General features: G+C 33.3%; 1 protein-coding gene across 2 annotated transcripts in view; it reads left to right on the top strand.

Moving 5' to 3' along the window:
- Nucleotides 1-4547: 4547 nt before the first annotated feature.
- Nucleotides 4548-22606, top strand: part of CCDC91 (coiled-coil domain containing 91) — a 183200-nt gene continuing 165141 nt past the window's right edge. For both annotated transcript variants that reach the window (XM_087814743.1, XM_016199099.2), the window contains exons 1-2: nt 4548-4590; nt 6719-6797. In XM_087814743.1, coding sequence (XP_087670869.1) covers nt 4561-4590; nt 6719-6797 — 109 coding nt within the window. In that variant the 5' untranslated portion in view covers nt 4548-4560. The remainder of the gene's footprint in view (nt 4591-6718; nt 6798-22606) is intronic.

The following is a 22606-nucleotide window of genomic DNA, read 5'->3' as shown; positions in this document are numbered from 1 at the left end:
TCTTTGTTTCTTCCATTGTTTTATTTATTTATTTTTGTTCTTTTGCTTGGTCTCTATTTTTCATATTTGATACTTTATTCATGTCTTTGATTGTTCTTGGCAATCTGCTCTTATATAGAGTGAAGCATTAATATTAAAGTAGCAAGCACATACACACACACACGCATAAGCTTAGAATGTGTCAGACACTGTTCTGAGTGCTTCATCTGTTTTTACTTATTTAATCCTCACAATGACTTTAGGAGTTAGTTTCCATTGTTATTAATTACTATTATTATTATTAACCCTATTTGACAGATGAGGAACTGAGGTGCAAAATGTTTAGTAACTTGCCCAGTGTAATAAAGTTGGTAGGTGGCAGAGCTGGAGTTTGAATTCAAGCAGCCTGACTCCATTGTCTCTTCTTTGAACCTTTATACTATTCTGCCTCTTGCTGAAATCAGGAGCACATTGGAAATTCTGTGCGTGTGGGTAGGGCTTGTGAGTGAGCTATTTCTTTGTGGAACCTCTGATGAGGTCCTTTTTCTTTTTCTTTCTTTTTTTTAAATATATCTTTATTGATTTCAGAGAGAGGAAAGGAGAGGGAGAGAGGGAGATAGAAACATCAATGATGAGAGAGTCATTGATCTGCTGCAGCCCACAACACGAGCATATGCCCTGACCGGGAATCGAACCCCGATCGCCTGGATCCTAGGTCAACGCTCAACCACTGAGCCACGCCCGGCCGGGCAAGGTCCTTTTTCATGGGTTAATTAGATTCACCAGAGAAGAATCTTCTAGACTGCTGATAGAGGTTGGATCGAAGCCCAGCCACTGGCAGTTTGGTTGCTGAGTGGTGAAAGAGGACCTGGGGAATGGGTCTCAACATTTGATACAACTTGGACTTAGTTCTTTTGTCTCATTGTCTTCCAGTCCAGAGACCCTTTGCTTTATCCTGTCCAGGGAGTAAACCTTTAGTCTTCTGCAGTGATGAGGAACTGTTAGTTGCTCAGTTGTGCAGATTCTGAGAGGGAATCTTGGATATATTTGCGACTCTTACTTTGAGTCTCACCTTTACCTCACATTCAGTACCCCCCACTTCTGAGCCTTTAGTGGATTCTATGATGTAAACGTGATTCTCATTTTCTCACTGTTTTAAGATACATCTTCCTTGTATATACTTTCAGATTTTGTACAGCTTTCTCATTTCACATTCTCTTTGACCATGTATGAGGAAGCAAACAATCAAAATAGATCTTTGCTATCTTTTAAGAAAAGACTTTTGGGAAAAGACTTGAACAAATTGCATTTATTTATTTATTTATTTATTTATTTATTTATTTATTTATTTATTTATTTATTTAGAGGAAGGGAGAGGGAGTGATAGAAACAATGGTAGGCTGCTCCTGCACACCCCTACTGGGGATCAAGCCACAACCTGGGCATGTGCCCTGACAGGGAATCGAACCGGTGACCTCTTGGTGTATAGATTGACACTCAACCACTGAGCCACTCCTGCCGGCTAAATTGCATGTTCTTAATGTGCCATTTAAAATTTTTTCTTAAAAAAAATGATAAAAAAATTTTTTTCTTAGGTCTGTTGAAATAGATATCAAATGTCTCCTACCTGAAGCATTTCATGATGCCTCAAATAGATATATTACCATATAAAAATCTATCCTTCCACCTTGGACATATTTTCTTCTTTTTTATGGCTCTTGTATAACTCATATTATTTGTATTTGCATGCTTTTCTTACACTCTGCCCTTCTCTCCACACCTGACTGTAACTCCTTGAGTGATCTTCTACAGAGTTGCTCAATAAAAATTTGTTACAGTAAGTGTTGTATTTATGTTGTTCTTATAAAATATTAGCAATATATTAAATGCTGAGAATAGTAAAATAAGAAATTAATAGAATAGTTTAACAAAAGAGATTAAATTCAGATATAAAGAAGTATGAGAAGTGTTAAGCCTGGATATAATGAAATCTTTCATTGTAGATACATAATCATAGCAAAGTATACATCTCTCTTTTTCCAGGACAGAAAAGGAAAAGTACATACTCTATCAATGTTTTGGCCAGGCTCATGATCTATAACTTAGATGACGGATATATTTGGTGTTGCTATATTATATTTGTAGTGTGATGAGATATAATGCTAAGTGCTTAGAAATATTCTAAAAAGTTTATAAATGCACTTTAGATAAAATAATGTTTTAATGTTTTATGGAGAGGCTAAATCCATAAAGAAATCCATACTTGTAATTTACAAAAAATACTGATTTTGTAAAATGGATTTTTACAAATCAGTGCTATAATTTTCTTTCCTCCTGATCTTTCAGATGTTCTGAAGGAAACAAACCGTTTCAGGATTTGAAACTAAATTATTCAGAGAAAGGTTACTGCTTTAAAATAATGTTTATTTTTCTAGTACTATATTTTTAAGAAACTCATGACACATTTGTTTTTTAAAATGTATTAATATTTATTTGAAAATAAAGTAGAGGAATACTGTCATCTGCATTTTAATATGTAGAAGTTGCTGAGGTATGGAAAACATCAGTTATCACTACTATGCTTTTTTGTAGAGCTAAATCAGTACTTAGGAAACTGATGGTATTTGATTCATTACCACAGGCAAACAAAGCTGAAATGATTGTTAGGCACGGGTATTTGTTTTTGTTTTTAAATTTTCTGGCACCTTACAAATAATTTATTGGGATATGAGTTATGAAAACACATAGAAGCATTACTCCAAAAATTTCATCATTTGAAACCATATTATTTGGGTACAGTGTTCATAGATGCTAAAAATATTTTTTAATTGTCTCCTGAGATTTGTGGGATACATGTGGAAAAGACAAACTTGGTGTTTATAGTTTGACTTGGTTAATTCTCTGTATCCATATCACTCCTCTTTCATAATTTCTTCATGAAAAAATGTAATCACATACAGATTTCTATTCGCTTGCAACACAAAATTAATGTGAATTCCATTTCAAACTAACCACCATCAAAAGTTTTTGAAAGTCTGGTTTATATTTTTTAAGTGCAGTATGTGGATGACTTGCTTAGTTTTGATTTTTGGAAAAATATATCTTTAAAAATATTTTCATCAGGTTGTTAAGATGTGGGTAATGGTGACAATACTGGTATCATATTTTGGTTAATTTAATGTCCTTTTTATAATGTATTTTTGTCTACATATATTTCTTTCAGTGCCATTACCTACTGAGTTTCTGTGAAAATAATTTTTTTTTGCTTATTAAAGCAAAACAATCCATGAGATTGTTTTTTACTGTTTATTTTTCTTTGACTATTTTTGTTTTGTTTTGAAGGCATTAGTATTAATTTCAGTGAGAAGGGAAAGCATGGCCATAGATAACCATTTTTATATAGATAACTGCCTCATTACTTAGAGCAAAATGCCTTAGAAAATGCCTTTAAAATTATTGCTTAACATATGGCTTAATTTGTTTTAGCTTTTTGTGTTTTAGAAATTGGAGAATATTGTTTTCTGTAATCAAGTCAATCTTATATTATTGACTCAAGGAAACTATTATTAATATATGGATATATTCACTTTTGAAATATAGAAAAAGAATCCAGTTATCATTGACTAGAGTACCGCCTGCAGCTACTTATTCACAGTTTATTGTGAATTTATTTTTATGTTAATGTATACCACCTATTACTTGTTTCACCTTTCCAGATCTTTTAATTCTTTCATAGTTTGTTGGATAAAAGCTTCTTTTTCTTCTTTTTTTTTAAAGCCCATGTACTCATGGTTTTCTCCTTTTATTTTTGATACATATTTAACACAAAATAAAACATGTGTTGTCCTATTGATTGTCTTTCTTACATACTTTAAGGGTAAAGAAGAGAAGAATTCTAGATATTCGTTTGTGTTTTTCTGTCCCCTGGTCTCCCATGAATACATGACTTGATTTATCTCGATCAGCCTAGTAACTTGCTCCACATTTTTCCAAAAGTGCAAAGCAGTTTCAGCTAAAAATACACATATCAAAATGCTCCAGAAGTTGTGGCCACAGCTCAAAAATGCTGATCAATTTTGAAAATCTAAATCAACCTCGGCCATGAAACCAAGGGAAGAACCTTTGTGGTGGGGGACAGATTTCCAAAAATTCACCACAGTCCTGTTCTTAGCTGGAGTTTGTGCTGATGTTGCCAGACAACTGAGGAATAGATGCAAAAAGCAGGAAGCATTATTGAATTGAACTCTAGTGCCAATTTGGGAAAAGCAAATTAAAATGTAAAAGAATATTTTTCCACTCCTGGCATCTCAGTGTAAAATGGCAAAATACATGGTTGCTGAAAAAGTCACAGAAATTACTAATTTTGCCAGAAATGCTAATTTTGCCAAAAAAGTCTAGTCTTTTTGAGTTAAAAATGCATGAACGCATAGTTAAAAATATATATATTTTAAAAACCCAAATAAAAGTTTTCATTTACAAATCAAACTGTATATACCTTTAAGTCAGAGAATGTTTTGACATAACTGACTGTGTGTGGGCTTGTTTCAGTGTCTTCTGTTATTTTTCAGGTGCACTTGAAGAATGGATGATGATGATTTTGGTGGTTTTGAGGTATGTACTATTATTTACCTTAAATTTATGTAATTGTTTTAACTTTGTGAGATTATAATGGAGTATATACTATTTTGACAATGTATTATTTATCATTGGCATTCATGGTCTTTTTCTTAATCATTTTGAATGTAACTTTGGAATGAAAAAAATGAAATCAAGGCAAATTAAAATATATCCCCTCTGAAAGTTAAACTGATTTTTTATTATTCAACATTTGGTCATGCCCATAAGAATGGTTTAAATTAAAGTAATTAAATGCTACTAGTGGAAGCACTAAAGAGGCTTTAAAAATTGTCAGCAGATGATTTTGTTGGGATACGTGTCAATTAGGAAATACTTGTGAGATGAGAGATGAGTATTGAAGATTTGTCCCATATTTTCATGTTTACACCTGTAATGAGTTGATTTAGACTATTAACTACATAGCCCTTTGGTGACTTATACAGCTAATTAGTATGTTTATGTTAGAGATTCTCTCAGGCTTGAGTTGGTATTTTATAAGTGGAAATTGTTAGCTGAAGAAGCACTACCTTTTCCTTAATCCTTTTCAGTGAGTGTTCATTTTATTGAAATATTTTGTAACCCAGTTATTTTTATGGAGCCAGTATAGCCTTGCAGGAAAATCTCTGGATTAGGAGCCAGGATGCCTGAACTCAAGTCCTGGAACTACCATCAAGTGAGCTCTGTGATTTTTTCTTTTTTTAAGTAAGACTTTCACCTAGTTTGGAATTTGGTAAAAGGAGATTGTTAAAAATAGAGAATGTAGTTAATGACATCAAGAGGAAATATAAGATATTAAGTCTATATTCAGTGTCCTGAATATCATGAGAGAATGGTATGAATTCTTTAGATTAGGGTCATTTTCTCTTCTGTAGATCTTTAATAATATGTTAATATGGAGATATTTAGAATGTGAACATTCCTATTTTCTGCATTTCATCTAAAACTGTTTTTTGTTTAGCACATTTATATGTTTTCTATAATATTTGGGGTTTTGTTGGGTGATTGAATCTTATTTATGTTACTGAAATGTAACATTTAAAAATTTGTTAAAATTTCTATTTTGAGGAAAATGTATGTTTCAGATATAATACTAGTTGTTTAGAATTTGAAGGTTAAAACTTAGTATAGTTTTCTTTATTTAAACCATGTTTGATTTATTATATTGGGAAAAAATTGAGTGGGTAGTGCTACTCCTTAGAGTAAAAATTACACTTCAATGTTTATAGTCAGTGGATCTATTACTTTTAATATTATGTAGGTACAATTTTAACCAACAACTCCAATTTAATTGTGGTTATTAGGGTTTTTTCGTACCACATCCTGTTGTAGAAATATGGAAGGTCTCTATCCTTGGTCATATAAACCATGGTCATTTTTTGTAGTTTGTAGAAAGTAGCAGTAGCTACAGTATATTCTACATCATGTATCTCCTATGGCAGATTTCTAGTCAACTTTTCCTTGGCTGACATGTCAATGAAGAATCTGAATTGAAATTATGGCTCTTTTTTCAATAATAATTGTGACCTGGACACTTAGAGACAGAAAAATCTGCACTCTTACCCACATCTCAGCATTTCAGGAATTGTCTCAAAGTTTTAAAACTTTAATAGGAGGGCTTGTTAATTTAAAATATCAGCTTTAGGAATTCTCTGAATGTTGAATAAGTAGATTATTAAAAAATACAGATGAATCCCATTTCTTTAGATTGATCTCTAATTAGGTATTGTGTTAATTAATAAAAAAGATTTGGTCTCTAGACTTTTAAAGAAAAATGATTTATTTTACTTATGTACATGGGTAAATGTGGAGGGTAATTTAAAGTATTTAGATCTGAAGTTCACAAGTGAAAATGTGATTAAGGATATATAAAATAAAAATTTCATTGGCAGGAGATATATTCTGAATAAGTAAGGGAAAAAAGATAATAGAACATAAGTACTGGGGTGGTGTGTATGGTGGGTGTGGTAGCAATGAAGACTGAAAAGTAATTGAGTGTTCAGGGGGAATTTGAAAATATGTGGTACATTGCTGAGAATATGCTTATATAACTGGGAAGCTTGATTGCTTAAGTAGCATTTCTATTTTCTCCATCTTCAAAAATAGTTTTGCCTTTGTTTTCTAGGCTGCAGAGATATTTGATGGTGGAAGTGGTGAAACCCAAACTACGTCTCCTGCTATTCCTTGGGCTGCTTTTCCTACAGGTACTAGTATACAGTAACTAGGAATTTTTTTCTTGCTTAACATTTTTGCCTTTTCTTTGGAAGCCTCTTTCTGCCTTTGCACTTGGCCTTCTATGATACGAAAAATGGAATGACCCAGATTTAATTTAGGTTATTTCCATAACAAATTATTAATTGCATAACAAATTCCAATTTATATTTCCTAATTTGTCCTAATTTTAGGAAGGCGAGGTACAAATAATTTTTTTAGGTGCTTCAGTTTATTAAGACTCTTTCTTCTTATATTCTAAATATATTCTAAAAATAATTTATCTTCTCCACCAGTTTTTAAAGTTAGAAGTTTTTTTCAGGAATGTCATTCAAAAGTATTAAAAATTAAAAAATGAGCCATCCAAGAAATTAATAAATACAAAAATAAATTCTATTATTGAGAGATATTTTGTGGAAGACCTGATGTTCAATAATAATATAATTCATGTCTAAATAGTATTTTGAGTTATCTAGACTTTTTGTTCTGACAAGTCACTGTGAGGTCAGGAGAGGATGAAAATGTCATTTTTTAACAGCTCTGGTTAGTCTTAGATTATTAGAGATACTCATGCTACAAACATTTTTTTAGTGCTTATTATGCATTTGGCACTATGGGGTTATGTCCTTATTTCAAGGGGCAGGCACATGCATATCTGATTTGGGAAGAATGGTGATTTGGTCATCCATCCAGTTAACAAATGTTATTTTATGCCGGGTATGAGCCAATTACTATCTTTGGAGATTGTTGATCTGAGCTTTGAAGGATGTATATGATTTTATTCAGCATAGATAGGAAATTGGGGAAATATTTTGAGGGGAGAAAAGTAAATGGAACAAAGGTGTAAATGTGGGAAAGAAGATGGCATAGTTTGGAGGCTCGTTCTTGTTTGAGGTATTATATATGTGGTTTCCTTTGCCTGGAATTTTCTACCTTTCTACTCTTTCTCACTCCCTTATCATTGCTAATTCCTTTTTGTTTTATGTGGTGTTCCTTGCTTTCACATTTCTTTTTCTGGGAAGCCTTCCCAGAGGACCCTCCCACATCTATGTGCATCTGTTTTCTGGTTCTTGTTAGACTGTCAGTTTTGTGGGATTAGGTACCTTGTCTGTCTTACTGTTAACATCTTAAATGCCAAAAGTAGTGCCTAGCTTCTAGTTGGCCCTTAATAAATATGTGTAGAAAGAATAATTAAAGAAAAAAAATGAATGAATAAATAAGTAATTGAAGGAATTACTAGACTAGAGTGGGAGTGGAAATTGATAGGAAGATGTGGTATAATGATATTTATATAATGATTTAATATTTACAGTAGTGGTTACACACACACACACACACACACACACACACACACACACACACACACAGGTCTAGTCCTCAAAGCCTAATGAAATTAGAATTAAAGAACAACACCTCTAGTGTACACATACACACAAACACACAGAGTCTCTCCCTCACCCCCTTAAAAAATTAGACCTGAAGAAAGTACTCTTTCTGAATTTCTGAATTTTCTAAATGACTTATAGGAACAGAGGAAACCAAACCTGGCCAAGAGCTGAAGTTAAAGGCAGGTTACATGATTGCTTAGCCCAGGCAATCTTTGTCCTTTGCTAAAGTTACTTGTCTTCCTCTGGCTGCTGGAGAATTCAGCTTCTTATTCAGGTATCTGGAAGCTGTTTAGACAAATGATGTGCACAATCTAATTAGCATAGCAATTTAATCATTTCCACACTAAAGACCAGAGAAGAAAGGAAGCTTTAAGAGATCTAAAGCAGATTATTTTTAGTTTAAGAAAAGCCTACTATTCTCCTTTTGTCTATTTTCCTACCTATACCATAGCTGTCTGTAATCTATATGAAAACTGCTTTTTAAAAGAAATAAATATTAACCAAATTTTACCACAGCTAAAAATCTTAAGAAGATTATTCAAAAACATTTGGTTTTAAGTTATTAAAGTACTTGGGAGAGAATAGAAATTTTTATTCTTGGGGTAAGGATAAAAGATTTAATTAGGTAAAGAGTATAGTGGGCTTAGTGGGCCTAGTGATTATCCTGCTTCATTGCTGACAGTAGGTTGGAGAATAATTTCATAATAGCAACCAGAATAATGAATCTGTCCCTCAAAGTGTCTCTTTATAGTCTGCAATACTGTTAATGGAACGTATTACCTCAGGACATGCATATCACTGTCAAATTAGTATATTACATAGTGGGACCTTTTAAAATGCTAGCTTATATGCAATACTAATGATGAAATTAATAAATTGCCAATCAGAATAAATGAAATGTGCATGTTGGTTCTTTACACAAACAATTATCTCTAGGCCCATAGCTCATTAAGATATGGCATCTAACTTATAAAATGTGTTTCTCCACTTCCATTATCTCAGAGTTGATGACTGTAAATAAGAGGTGAATTATGAAATGACCAAACTCCTCTTTTGCTTTTAACTTTACTCTAAGTAAAAGTATGGTGATTATTACTTTATTTCAGTGAAAGCTGCTCAGTGAGAATTGCTTTTATTCAGGCATTTTTATCCTATTTCATAGCCTTATCCTCTAGCTTGTCTTCCATGGTTAGTGTGTGTGAAGTTTATGAGCCAGTCAGTGTGATCTACGTTGTTATGCTGGATGATGTCTGTTCCTCTCTCTTTGCCATTGATTCTGATTGTAATACCTTCCCTCATCTCCCATCTGCTTACTTTCAAGAAAAGGTATAGAGCAGGGGTGGGGAACCTTTTTTCTGCCAAGGGTCATTTGGATATTTATAACATCATTCACAGGCCACACAAAATTATCAACTTAAAAATTAGCTATGAAAAAAGCTCCTAGATTTATTGAATTTCCAGCCCTGCCTGTGGTTGCCTTGGCAGGGCCAGACCAAATGATATACAAACCATGGGCCGGATGTTTCCCATCCCTCGTATAGAGTTTTCAGTGAATTTGTTCCGTATCTCATAACTGCTTTCTTTTTAACTATATCATTTTTTTTTTTTTCTGCATCACTTACTTTAGCACTTAGTTTATGCCAATTTGTATTTTTTTTATTGTAGTGAAATACATGTCATGTAAAGTTTACTATATTAATTTTTAAGTGTACAGTTCACTATTGTTAACATACATTGTTGGTTAACTTTTTTATCTTGGAAAACTGAAACTGTAGTCACGAAACAATAACTACTTATTTTCTCCTTCCCTCAGCCCCTGGCAGCTACCATTCTACTTTCTATCTCAATGAATATGAGTATTCTAGATATCATATATAAATAGAATCATAAGTATTTATCGTTTTGTGGCTAATTTATGTCACATAGCATAATGTCCTCAAGGTTCATCAGTATTGTAGCATGTGTCAGAATTCCCTTCCTTTTTAAGCCTAACTAACATTACAGTATATGTATGGACCACATTTTGCTTATCCATTCATCTTGTTGATGGACTCTTGCTTCCTTTGACTATTGTAAGTAATGCTGCTATGAACATGGGTGGGCTGCTTTGTGTTTTTAAAATATCATTTTATTGCATCCAAGGCAGTGATGGAGTAATTGAAAATTACACTCACCTCCTCCCAGGATCAAATTGAAATTACAACTAAATTATAGAATAATCAATCTGAATAACCAACTGAAGATTAGCTGAGTCTTATAACTGGTAACATATAGAAGAAACCACATTGAGACTCATAGGAAGGGCGGAGACACAAAAAGGGCTGGTTTTTGATATTCCTTTTTTTCCTATTTTTTTGGTTCTATGTGTACTTTATAAATTACTGGTTAATCAGTTATTTCTTTTTTTAAAAACTATGGCTTTATTGATTTCAGAGAGAGGGAAAGAGAGGGAGAGGAACATCAATGATGAGAGTCATTGATGGGCTACCTCCTGTACACCCCCACTGGGGATCGAGTCCGCAACCTGGGCATGTGCCCTGACTGGGAATTGAACCTTGATCTCCTGGGTCATAAGTTGATGCTCAACCGCTGAGCCACGCTGGCTGGGCTTTGATATCATTCTTAAACAATTCACTGTCTTTTATAAATTTTATAAGACTGGTAATGCTCTACTTTTTAGGAAACTGACTTTTCAAAATTAATGTCTATCTTCTGATACACACACATGTATATATAAATGCAAAGATATAAGGAATACAGACATATATAGATAGATAACTATTATGATTTCTTCCTTTTTCTCCACTTTTACCTTCCAGTGCAAGTTCTATTTCATACTGTACTCTCCTAAAGGAAGGAGTTTATCTTTACTTGACCTTTTAAGTTCTAAGAACATTACACAGTTAGCCTAGTTTGGATTCAGTATGGTTTTGATTCTTTTCTGGTTGCAGCAGACCCAAAGTTTCTGAATTCATGGGATTTATTTAAATTAATTTTTTAGAGTGTTTGTTCATTTTCTCACAAATTTATTATCTGGTTTTTAAAGTATACTATTTATCACACACTGAATGCCTCATAATGTGGACCTCATTCCGTTTTTAGTGATGCCTTATGAAAATTGTCATCACGAATGACAGAATGGTTCACAAAATGTATTGTTAATATTGGCAAGCCCTTTTATCAATAACTTTAGCTTCAAATCTTTCCATGAAAAAAATATGAGGTCAGAAAGTATTGCCCTGTTACCATTGTGTACGATGTGGGTGGTGCTGTTTTAGAGGCAAATGACTGTTCACTTTTTACTTTTAACTGTATAAATATAAATTGTCTAGAAAGCGAGGTGGGAGGCAAAACCTTGAATACTGTCCTTTCCAATATGTTTCTAAGTTCCTTGTAGCACTACACAGACCACATTAGAATGCATTGACCATCAAAGGGAAAAAGAAGTGGTCCAGATAGATACTTTAATCCAAATTAGCTTCTTCAAAACAGCTTATATAGAAGGCAAACTAAACTGTCTGTCACAAGCCGACCCTTTAGAAGGAATAATGGGAATTAGACCAGCAGATGTTGAACCAAATAACTTAGATGTGGTTCACTTTGCATCTGGAGCTATTTGCATACAAAGCCAACAGGAAAGTTCAAACATTTTTCTCAAGACATTGGCAGAGAGAAACCTGGAAGACAGATGCCTTTTTGATTTCATGGTTCAGTTTTTCCATTCTCCATCCTCCTGGCCAGGAAAACCTAGGACAACAAATCGGTCATTTTATTAATATCCCATTACTCTCCTTGCTAACCCTGTTTTTCCAGTCCAATCTATGTTACACATCTACAAGAGTTCAGAACCTGAGTCCGTATTTTTTGTTTGAGAAAAAATTGTTGTGATTTTTTTTTTTTTTTTTCAGATTAATCTGAAAAATAAGAGTAGTAAACATTAACTGAATTTTACTTTGATCTATATTTGAGGTAAAATTTTCAGGTGACTTACTATATTTTCAAATACCTGTATTATAATCAGTAGCATGTACCATACTGTTTAAAATTTTTCCATCCCTTCTACTTTGTATCTATATTAGACATTTTTGCCAGGACATAAAGTAGACTTCCATTGTAGTGTAATAATTTTGTATTGTACATGTAAGTATTGGTATTTATGTGGATTTTCAGTAATTTATGTCAGTTCCTGTCTTCATTAATGCATATAATAGTCAGTGATATTTGTTGTGACTTTGAAGATTAAGTTTATAGTGTGTTTCAGAATCAAGTATTTCTGATTGTAGAATGAAGAGGCCTGCCTTTGCCTTGAACTTACTGTATAACTTCATTGAAACTCAGTTATTTAATCTATAATGGTATCTATGCGTTCTTCCAGATTTTGAGTTCTAAGTTTAATTTTTTTTTTCTGGTTGCAGCTCACCTAGTAGGTTCCTAGGTGAATCATGGTACCTGATTTTAACTGCGTGGTCCAACTGTCATTATACTAATCTAATATATTACATTTGCTCTAAAAACATAACTATAAACAAAACACAGATATTAATGTGAAGAACTATAATACTGAAGAGAAACTTGGTCCTTTTAAAAATATTGTAATTATTATCAGTTACTGTTTAAACTGATTTTTCTTACAGCGTTTTATGGTATAGTCTTTTATCTGTTCTATCTGATTCTGAACTTGCTTTTTAAAAAGATAGTGGTTTGATTTTAGGATATTATAGAATACATTAAAAAAAAATTGAAAATAGAGTTGTAGGAATTTTCACATATTACTAAAAAATTGAAGTCTTGGCAGCAAATTATTTTTCTATAAGATGAAGATAGTGCTCTATTATGATAATCCTGAATTAGCCAAAAACCCCCACAAAAACCTTAGGTTCTATTTGGGTCAGTAGCAGTAGGAATCATTCCCTAGTGTTCTTATACCAGTATATAAATTTCTTTATAGCTATCCTTCTGAGTTATGTTTCTTTGGCCTCAGAAAATAATTTTTTTCTTATTTTTGACAGATAGGCAGACACATAACACACATTAGTACAAAAGGCCTGAAAGAGGGAAACACCAGTGGTATCCAGGGAATTGTTTTTCTTCTAGTCCCCCTTCTCTGATATAACTTACTTTGTTTTACATTTCCCGTTTCAACCCTCCAGATATCTTCCAGACACATTAAAATGTGGCTGTACCCTCCTCTTGGCTCTGCCCAGGTGTCTGTACTGTGTATACACACTAGTGCTGCTTCCTTCCCCTGCCTGCAGTAGGGGTTCCTGCAGGAGCGCGTGGAGGCCTTTCAGGTGCATTTCAGCGGCGCACAGCCCTCAGCACTCTTGTGGGCGCTGCGGAGTCTGGATGTGCGCTGCTCCTTTCTGCCCCGACCTTTCCCCCAGCAGCCCCCCATCTTAGTTGCTGGCATTCTCATCCTTGCACTCACTTAGTGAGAACACTGAGTCATCCTTGGTTCTCCCCTTTCCTCTTACACCCTAGGTCCAGTCCACCAGGAAATCCTGTCACCTATCCTTTCAGAATATATACAGTATTTTGTCACTTCATAACCACACCTCTTACCATCCTGGTTTGAGTCACCATCATTTCTTGGCTGGATTACTAAAAAACAATCCTAAGCATATCTCATATATTCTGCTCTTCCCTAAAGCAATCTATTCTCAGCACAGCTACCACAGTGATGCTTTTAATAGGTAGGTTGTCTCTGTTCATAATTCTAAATTGGCTAACAGATGTTTCTCAAACCTTTTTGTTTTGTAGCAGAAAATTCATTTGTGTAACAGGCATTTCTCTCAAATTTTAGGGTATGTTCTAGGCACATATTTGTTGTAATACCAATAAACTTTGTTTTCTTGATTAAAAAAATTAGTGTACACAGATAGCTTTTGAGGATATTCTGATACAAATTAGGTTTTCTGGACTTTCTAACACTTCCACCTTTTACCTTTTGTGATTATTATACCTTTTGGTATTTAATGTCTATCTGTAGTAATATTAATTGTCAGCCTGTCCTTTTTCATCTCCATAAACATGGCCAGGCTTTACATAGTTTTTGTGAATTGTGTATACTGGGATTAAAGTAGCACTATTTTATTAATGGTCAGCAATAAAGATAAATGGTCAGCAATAAAGTAGATTATTTACTCTGAAATGATGTGTTGCTTTTTTTTTTTTTTTTTTTTGGCCTGGTCTTTGCACTACTCCCTGTGAAAATAGCATATACTATCGCCTCCTATAAATAGCCTTTTAAAAAGGTAAGATTGTTAATCTCTGTTTTCATGAACTTGAAAGTTTATAAAATATTCCCCCAAATGGTATTATATTATAGAGAGTGGGAGAAAGAACTGCTATTAGGAGTCAGGAAAGGTCCATTTAGTCTTAATCTGTAACTGTTTAGCAGGAAAATGCAGGCAACACACTTGAATTTTTTTAGACCTCATTAACTGTAAAATGTAAAATTTCTTCTATATGATGCTTTGGGTGCAGACACTGGGCTGTTGTAACCAGGTGAGAAATTTGGCACACTTTCTCCAAAGAGGCCTTAGAGATGGACAGTTATTTTCTTGTTAAATTTGCCTCTGTTCAACTTTGGGAACTGGTGCTTGCAGACTCAATAATCTGTGTCAATATATTGAGAATAGATTAATCTCTCAGAGACAAACTCAATTTATGAATTATGACACACAATGTTAATTTATTAACTTACAATGAGAAATTTCTCTGCCAGAGAATGGAATGCTCAAGAGGCCATTTCATCCTTATAGGCAGAACAAATGGTAAACCACATTATGAACAAAAGGTGTGTGGTGAACATGGAATTAGAATAAAGAGAGTTAAGTAAATTGAGTTTAACGGCATTACAGTGAGAATGCATGTTGCTTTCACGTTATAGAGTAGGTTTTGCCAAGAGGACTGGAATAATTTAAAATGTTGGCTTAAGTGTCCTTTTCCCTGGATAATACTTAGATGACCTCTGCCAATATTTGTCTAACTTTCCTTTTAAGTTTCTGGGGTCGCTGATTAACCAATCTTCTTTCTGATTGTATTATTTCATTAAATATGTTAACTAGGTAAATTAATAGTTTACATTTCAGGTTTTCTAGCTTTGGAATAGTTTTCTCTTATGTAAGAGACTGTGTATCTATACGTTTTGATCACTTAATGTTGATGATTCTTCTGATAGTTTTTGTTTTTAAAGCAGTTCCCCCGTCATCATATTATTTGATTACCATAAAAATTTTTTGAGGAAAATAGTGTTATTTTTGTGCATTTTCTAAATGAGGAAATCAAGGCCCACTGACTATACTGGAATATTGAGTTCTACATGTAGAACTGGGATGTGACTCTGGTTATTAGAGTTCAATTTTTCCTTGCTATTCTCTGCTTCCTTGTGAGGAATGGCTTGAGTTCCCTTAAAGGGTGCACTGAGAAAAATAAATATGCATTTAAGGTATTGATGCACCTCTGATCACAAAGGTTTTTCTTTTTCTTTTCTAAATTATACCTTTATAGACAATAAAATAAGCATTAATCAAGGCAAAATTGTAGATGTAGGATCATACTGCAGTTAACTATCACTCTTTTTTGTTGAGTTAAATACTGAATATTTTAAACCTTAGATTGTTATTCCCTTAAGTGAAAAGTTTGTAAAGCTTCACACCTATTCATGAGGCTGTTTTGTTTTTTTAAAGTGTAAGGTTTTTCATCATTGGTATTATTTATTAAAATTTTTGTTATTTTTGTTTTGGTTTTTTATACTTTAAAGAGATGTAAGTTTGGTATTTCACTGCACTCTTTTGTGACAAGCATTCCTTAGATGAAGGCATATCCCCTTGTTTTATTTTTATTTTGAGAACTGCAAGTTGTACACCATTTTCAGTTTACTTCAGCCACACGGTTCATTAATTTTAATAAATATTATGGTAATAGAACTTTATTTAAACTGCATCCTTCTTCTGGGTTTTGGCATATAAAATTTCTGGGAGGTAATTCTAAGAGTTTAGTTGTCTAACAGCTACTGTTAGCTATTAGGTACCTAATAACTCTTTTAAATTGTTGGAAAAGAGGATACAGTGACATCCAGCAGAATTTAGAATTTTATGATATGTAGTTTGTTCAAATTTTGCTTTTGAGTCCCCATTTTGGGTTGTTGGTATATAGTTATAGATATCTAACTTTAAGAATATGATGGTATGCTAAGTTCCCCTCCCCCCCATCATATTGAAAAGAAAGGCTGGTTTGCTGGTGTTGAAAACTGTTATGATTATAAAGTTTATAAAAGCCACATAGATGTATTATATATATAGTCACGTAGATGCTGGTTAACTTTGATAGGAATACTTAAATATAGCACTCTATTTGTATAGTATAGATGCTTCAAACATAAATGTGGGCAAAATACCCCAAAGGTTCTAAAGTGAACAGTACCATTTGTATACAGTGATACTTGTGTAAAGTCTAAAAATTATTATGGGGCCATTTAGTTCATCTTGGGAGGCTGAGTCAGCTTATGGCAAGTGGGACTTACGTTGTAATCTACCAGTACCTGTCAATATGTTGCTATAAATCTTTTTTGATATTTCTATTTTATGATTTAGATAACAGAAAAAAAATATATTTTAAGTTCAAGAAACAGTAATTAAGTAAAAAGTTTTAATATAAATTATAAAATTATATAGCAAGAGTGGCATGGACATATATAGAAAGAAAATAATAAGAGTAGAATAAGAGAAGAAAACTGCAATTGAAGAAAGAATAGTACACATAGAAGAGAGACTAGAAAATAACCTCCATAGCTTAAAGAGAATGGAAATTGTGTGGCAAGCTTTATATTGAAGGTTTAAAAAATGAGAGGAAAGAAGTAACTGTGACTTGCACTTTGCTAATATTCATGTATTATAATTAGATTTCCTTTGCTACTTGATTAACTGGAAGGGCGGAAATGGACTTTCAACTAGATTTGTTTTACTTTATTAGTTTTGCTTTTCATGGGCACTGGGATATAGTTAAGTGTATTTGAGGACTGCTGGCTTTACTTTATTCTTTTCGTTGGCATTGTTAAACTACTGTATATATGCTAGCTAGGCATGCTCTTGTTTCTTTTTCAGATTTAGTAACCAGTAATTTTAGTTGTTGGTACCATGCAAGTGTACAGGTGATTGATAAATTTACTTTTATTCTTTCTAAGTTTTTATCCTCCTTTTCCCACTTTGTGCTTCTACAGTTAAATGGTCTATATTTTGTTTCCTTGTTTTGTATTTTTAATGGTTTATTTACATACTAGAAAACAAACACACACAGGCAAAACCCAAAACCCTACATGATTTTAACTTGCATTCTTAATTACTGTGGAGCAGAGGGTGTGAGCTTTGAAGTCAGACAGACATGAATTCTGATCACGACTTGATGATGTTCTAGCTGTGAAATTATGGACATCATAGTTAAACCTGAATTATTAGGTTCTTTTTTATAAAATGGTTGTCATTCTAAGCATCAAATCAGTTGGCACACAACATATTTTGCATAATGCCTGATACAAAGTATATACTCAGTCAATGACACTTCTTTCCCCTATTTTATTTAGCTTAATAAATTTGAGTTGCCCGGCCGGCATGGCTCAGCGGTTGAGCATCGACCTAGGATCCAGGAGATCGGGGTTTGATTCCTGGTCAGGGCACATGCCCAGATTATGGGCTCGATCCCCAGCAGGGGACGTACAGGAGGCAGCCGATCAATGACTCTCATCATTGATGTTTTTCTCTCTCTCTTTTCCCCCCCTTCCTTCCTCTCTCTGCAGTCAATAAAGATATTTATATTTTTAAAAATAAATTAAATTAGAGCTGTTCTTAGCTCAAATAGTTTTTTAAGAAAAACTATGAATTGTCTCCATTCAGCACCAGTTTCAGGGGTAGCTGATTCTGGCTCTGTTCATTGTTTCTGAGCTATTTTATATTTTACAGCTCTTTGTATGTTGTAGGTCACTGGTAGACATATAACTTGTGTGGTGTCTAGTAGAGTTTTGATTAACTTCCTTTCCCCTTTGGAAATTCCATTTACAATTTATTTCAACATTGCTTTACTCCCCATAAATTAGTTCTATTTTCACATTTCCTTTGAACTGGTTATAACTTTTGCCTGGTTCCCTCATTGTATGAATAGAATAAGAAATGTTTCCCATGTATTCATTTTATGTATCTCTATGAGTCAAATTTTACCTTTTTTGGGGGTGGAAAATTATCTTCTTATACTTCAGATATTTAATTTTTAAAATAATTTCCAAGAAATGTTTAAGTAAATCCTCAAGAGTAGGTTGATTTATTAAATGCTTATTACCTACAAATCACTTGTATTTTATTTTAATCATTTGATATTTGGGATGTTCCAACAGTGATATCAACTCTACCAGCAATGACAAATCTTTTCATAATATCTAACTATTAAATACTGTAGATAAGGATTTATTTATTTATTATTTCTTTAAATACCAATATGATATTATTAGGGCAAAATTCCTAATGATAAGGCTTGGGTTGTATCATTCATTGCCTGGTGGCTCGGATATAGTGTTACTCTGCAATTGCATTTTGAATGAATGAACAAAGGAGTCCTGAAAGAGCACAAGCACTTTTTTTCCTTTAAGTATTACATTATGTTGTAATGAGTTTTAAAAGAATCCTTTTTCTTTTAAATTGAGGTATAAGGACATGTAACATACTGGTTTTAGGTCTACAACAGAATGGCCCAATATTTGTAAATATTGTACAGTAATCACAACTAGTCTAGTTAATATCTATCACCATATGTAGTTACAGTTGTATATCTTGTGATGAGAACATTAAAGATTTACTCAGCTAGTTTCGGATGTGAAATACAGTATTATTATATCCCCATGATTTATTTATTTTGTAACTGGACATTTGTACCTTTTGACCCCACTTGCCCATTTTATCCACACTCCACTCTACGCCTCTGACTAACAACAATCTGTTTTCTGTATCTATGAGCAAGTTTTTTGTTTGCTTGTTTTTATTTTTGTTTTGTTTTGTTTTGAGTCATATGAGGTCATATGGTATTTGTTTTCTTCTGTCTGACTTACTTCACTTACGATAATGCCCTGAAGACCCATCCATGTTGTCACAGATGGCAAGATTTTCTTTTTGTGTGTGGCTGAATAATATTCCATTGTACGTGTGTGCGTGTGTGTGTGTGTGTGTGTGTGTATAACCAATTTTCTTTATCCATTCATCCACTGATGTACACTTAGGTTGTTTTCATATCTTGGCCATTGTAAATAGTGCTGCAGTGATCATAGGAGTGCATATATCTTTTTGAGTTTGTGTTTTTGTTTTTTTGGGTAAATACCCAGAAGTAGAATTGCTGGTTCATAAGACAGTTCTATTTATAATTTTTTGAGGGACCTCAAAACTGTTTTCTATAGTGGCTGCTCCAATTTACCTTCCTACCAACAGTTTATAGGGTTCCTTTTTCTCCGTATCCTAACCAACACTTCATTTTTTGTCTTTTTGATAGTAACCATTCTAAAAGCTTGAGCTATCTCCTTGTGGTTTGGATTTGCATTTCTCTGATTATTAGTGATGATGAGCACCTTTTCATGTACCTTCTGGCCATATGTATGTCTTCTTTGGGGAAAGGTTTATTCAGATTCTCTGAAAATTTTTTAATTGGATTTTTTTCTGTTGAGTTCTATGATGTGTGTGCATGTGTGTATATGTATATATTTATATATAATATATATATATTTTTTGTGCACGAGTGTTGCAGTAACAAACCTAAGATACCAGCTGACTTTTTCTGTCCGTCTCTGAATTGAGTAAATTGCCATTTATCTGTGACCTAAATCAAAAGAATATATAAAAATGGGGTATTTCTGACACAATCTACTTTTATAAGAGAACAGCTAATAAGCCAACTGAATGATATTTATTCAATAAACAACATTTAATGTCACTAATCAAATTCTCTCTAGTCCTCTCCTATATCCACATACATAGAAATCCAATTTATATTTATTTATTTTATTAAATTTATTGGGGTGACATTGACTAATAAGATCACATACATTTCCAGTGTACATTTCTATGATACATGATCTCTATATTGCATTGTGTGCTCACCACCAAATCAGATCATCTTCCATCACCATATATTTGGCCCCTTTGCCCTTTACCATCCTCCTACCCCCTTCCCTCTCGTAACCACCATACTGTTGTCTATGTCTTTGAGTTTCAGTTTTATATCCTACATATGAGTGAAATCATATGGTTCTTAGCTTTTTCTAACTGACTTATTTCACTAGACATAATATTCTCAAGGTCCATCTATGTTGTCGCAAATGGCAGTACAGTAGCTTGTTTTTACTTTTCTGTTCAAAAACTTACTTTAATATGATATTTTGTGTTGACCATGCTAGCAGTGGATTATGAGGACTCCACCTCTGCATGTCTCTGTTAGAAATTAAAGACTTTTTAGTCATTTACATAATTCTAAAAATTGCTCATTACAATTTGATATAAGTGGTATTGCCTACACAGTCCTTATGAACACTCTGTTATCCCTCAAAGAAACAAGAAGTCGTGGGGCTTTTATTTATAGAATGCTCTGGAGAATAATTAAAAATAACTAAAATGGTAGAAATTTCATCAATTATATAATCCCTCTTTTATTAAGAAAGTGACTTTTCCTGTTTCTTCCCCTTAGCTTTTTTTGAGCTCTGATATATTTCTTAAATCTTTAACGTAGATATATCATAGATATATTTGGAAAATCATTAAATTATATGATCTATTCAATTATTAAAAGGCTTCCATGTCCTTTATGTAACCCTCCTTGGATAGAGGTAATATTTTTTATAAACACTGACTTTTACACTGTTTTCTGTCAATTAAAAACAAGTGTGGCTTGGCCGGTGTGACTAAGCAGTTGAGCATTGACCGGTGATCCAGAAGACCGCAGATTGATTCCCGGTCAGGCACATGCCTGAGTTGTGGGCTTGATCCCCAGTGGGGGGCATGCAGGAGGCAGACAATCAATGGCTCTCTCATCATTGATGTTTCTATCTCTCTCTCCCTCTCCCTTCGTCTCTCTGAAATCAATAAATATATATTTTTAAAAAAAGAAGTCTGTTTATTTCTTCTATATTTGCTAACAAATCTTCATATTTAAATATGCTGTTTGGCTCTTCCTCAATTCTTGCATATTATTTGTTTTCCATAAATGATTAATTTCAGTAAATAATTGATTTTCAAAAATGTGAATGAGCATTGAACAGTAAAAGTGGGTTCATACATAGACCTGAAAATAAACCAGGGTACCAGGGGGTTTGAGTGAGATGGCAGTTTGTGAAAGATAATCACCACTGTCTAATATACTTATGAAATGAAATAATGGTGAAAAAGAGGGGCCTGGATTGGGTAAGAAAGTGTTTGAATGAAAATTAAAGACCAAAAATATTATTGGTGTTCTCTTGAATTATTGAACTGTTAACAGAGATAAGCAGATTTCTTTGTGTATAGTTGAGTGCATGGGTGTTTACACCTGTTTCTAGTTTAGACTTTATAAAAATTATCCTTATCCTTATGGAAACAAAACAGAGTTGACCACAGGCAGAATTACTGGAAGAAAATTGAATACTATTTGGAAACTTGGTGTCCTTTGCTTTTCTAGTGTTCTGACATAGTGGGCTTTTTTGTGTTTTAGGAGAGGTCCATCAGTGAAGAATGATATACCCAATGAATTTGAATTACCATTACAATGTTAAAGATGAAGAACTGCCATTAATTGCACTTTTCATTAGCATTATAGCTGTAAAGGAGCGTATGTGACCTTGTATCCCCTAAGTCTTAGGAAATCAAGGAGTTTTTGTTTGAAATGAAGCAAATTGTCTCTGTACTCTTGCTTAAGACTTAAAATCCAGCAAACAAACAAGACATCCACAGAAACTAATTTTGTAAACTTCTACTTCTTAAAAAATTTGGGCTGAATTTGTTGCTGTTGGGTACATTTGATCTTAATTTAAAGATTTTGGGCATGAAAACTGACACCAGTCATCCTTTAATAGACCAAAGAATATTGTAACAGTTTGAAACTTTAAAAATTGTATCTTCTTGGCTAGATGAGAAGATAATTATATTTTACATATTTGAATTTGTAATCTTCTATTATTAAGCCTAAAATTTCCCATATATTAAGAAAACATATATAAAACATGTATATAATTGCTTGGCTGGAGTGACTCAGTCAGTTGTGCTTCATCCTGGGCACTGAAAGTTTGCTGGTTTGATTTCTGGTCAGTGCAGATACCTGGCCTGTAGGTTCAGTTTCCAGTCTGGACTATCAATGTTTCTCTCTCACACTGATGTTTTTCTGTCTCTCTCTCTCCCTTTCCTCTCTCTAAG

This window comes from Miniopterus natalensis, chromosome 2 (assembly GCF_054644295.1).
Source record: "Miniopterus natalensis isolate mMinNat1 chromosome 2, mMinNat1.hap1, whole genome shotgun sequence".
Lineage (NCBI taxonomy): Eukaryota > Metazoa > Chordata > Mammalia > Chiroptera > Miniopteridae > Miniopterus > Miniopterus natalensis.
This window is presented reverse-complemented; position numbering and strand designations above follow the sequence as displayed.